The sequence below is a fragment of the Nuphar pumila genome, unplaced genomic scaffold (assembly GCF_984573655.1).
Source record: "Nuphar pumila unplaced genomic scaffold, dmNupPumi1.hap1.1 HAP1_SCAFFOLD_2732, whole genome shotgun sequence".
In the NCBI taxonomy this organism is placed as follows: domain Eukaryota; kingdom Viridiplantae; phylum Streptophyta; class Magnoliopsida; order Nymphaeales; family Nymphaeaceae; genus Nuphar; species Nuphar pumila.
Window position 1 is genome coordinate 1 of NW_028324020.1, and position 1,000 is coordinate 1,000.

General features: G+C 55.7%; 1 protein-coding gene across 1 annotated transcript; it reads right to left on the reverse strand.

The window, feature by feature from the left end:
- Window positions 1-11: 11 nt before the first annotated feature.
- On the reverse strand, window positions 12-964 carry LOC149808604 (uncharacterized). Its single transcript, XM_089995240.1, has 2 exons — window positions 626-964; window positions 12-392 (listed from the first exon to the last, which is right to left on the reverse strand). Exons 1-2 carry the CDS (start codon window positions 962-964, stop codon window positions 12-14), a joined length of 720 nt encoding a protein of 239 aa, XP_089851366.1.
- Between the last annotated feature and the right edge of the window lie 36 nt (window positions 965-1,000).

Sequence of the window (1,000 nt, forward strand, 5' to 3'; positions counted from 1 at the left end):
TCAACCACGGCCTAACCCACGGCCGCCAACAATTTGATGTCCTCTTCAGCAGGCAGCTCATCTGCAGTAGCATCCTGCACTGCAGGTGCTGGGGCCGGCATCGGAATTTTACGGAGACGGAAGTCGAGCGCAATCTTCACGTCTGTGAAGACCTCGTCAGGCGAGCGCATGGCACTGATGTCGTGCACCTTGCCCATGGCTGCGTACTTGTCAACGACGGGCTTGGATTGCTCTACGAAGGTGTGGAAGCGCTTGACGATGGTGCTCTCGTTGTCGTCAGCCCGCCCTGACGTCTTGCCACGCTCCAGCAACCGCTCGCGCATTACCTCCTCGGAGCAATCGAAGAAGAGAATGGCTTCGCATGGCTGGATGCCCGCCTCGAAAGCCTCTGCCTGCACATTTTAGCAGGGGCGTTTGCCTCTTTGCCCACACCAAACGAACCAGGTCCCATGCTTGCAAATGCGAGGACAGAGGGATTCAGCGCTGTGTTTGATTCATTGATACACAGCCAGGAGACTCCTCTGGAAAATAATTGCCTGTGCAGACTCCCAGTCCCATGTTGCTACCTTGCAGCACTTCTGAGAGCAAGGCGGTTCCCACAGATACTCATGGCAAGCACACGCACCTGGTCCCATGCACGTGGAAATCCGTCGATCAAGAATGTGCTTTTCCCTGACGAAATCATGGCATCCTTCAGGAGCCCGATAGTGACATCCATAGGCACAAGCTTTCCTTCCTTCATGATGGCATCTAACTCCTTGTTGCCATTCTTGACGGCATCTCGCAGCAGGTCCCCAGCACTCAAGTGCTGGACACCTAGGTCCTTATACTCTACAAGGATCTTCTCGCACTGTGTGCCCTTGCCGGCGCCAGGGCCACCAAGCACGAAGATAATTTTGGAGTTGTCTGGCAGCTTTTGTGGAACAGCAGGTGCCACCGGTGCCGCTGGAGCGCTTGCCACCATTGGGATACCACGCAGACGGAAATCCAGGGCGGCTTT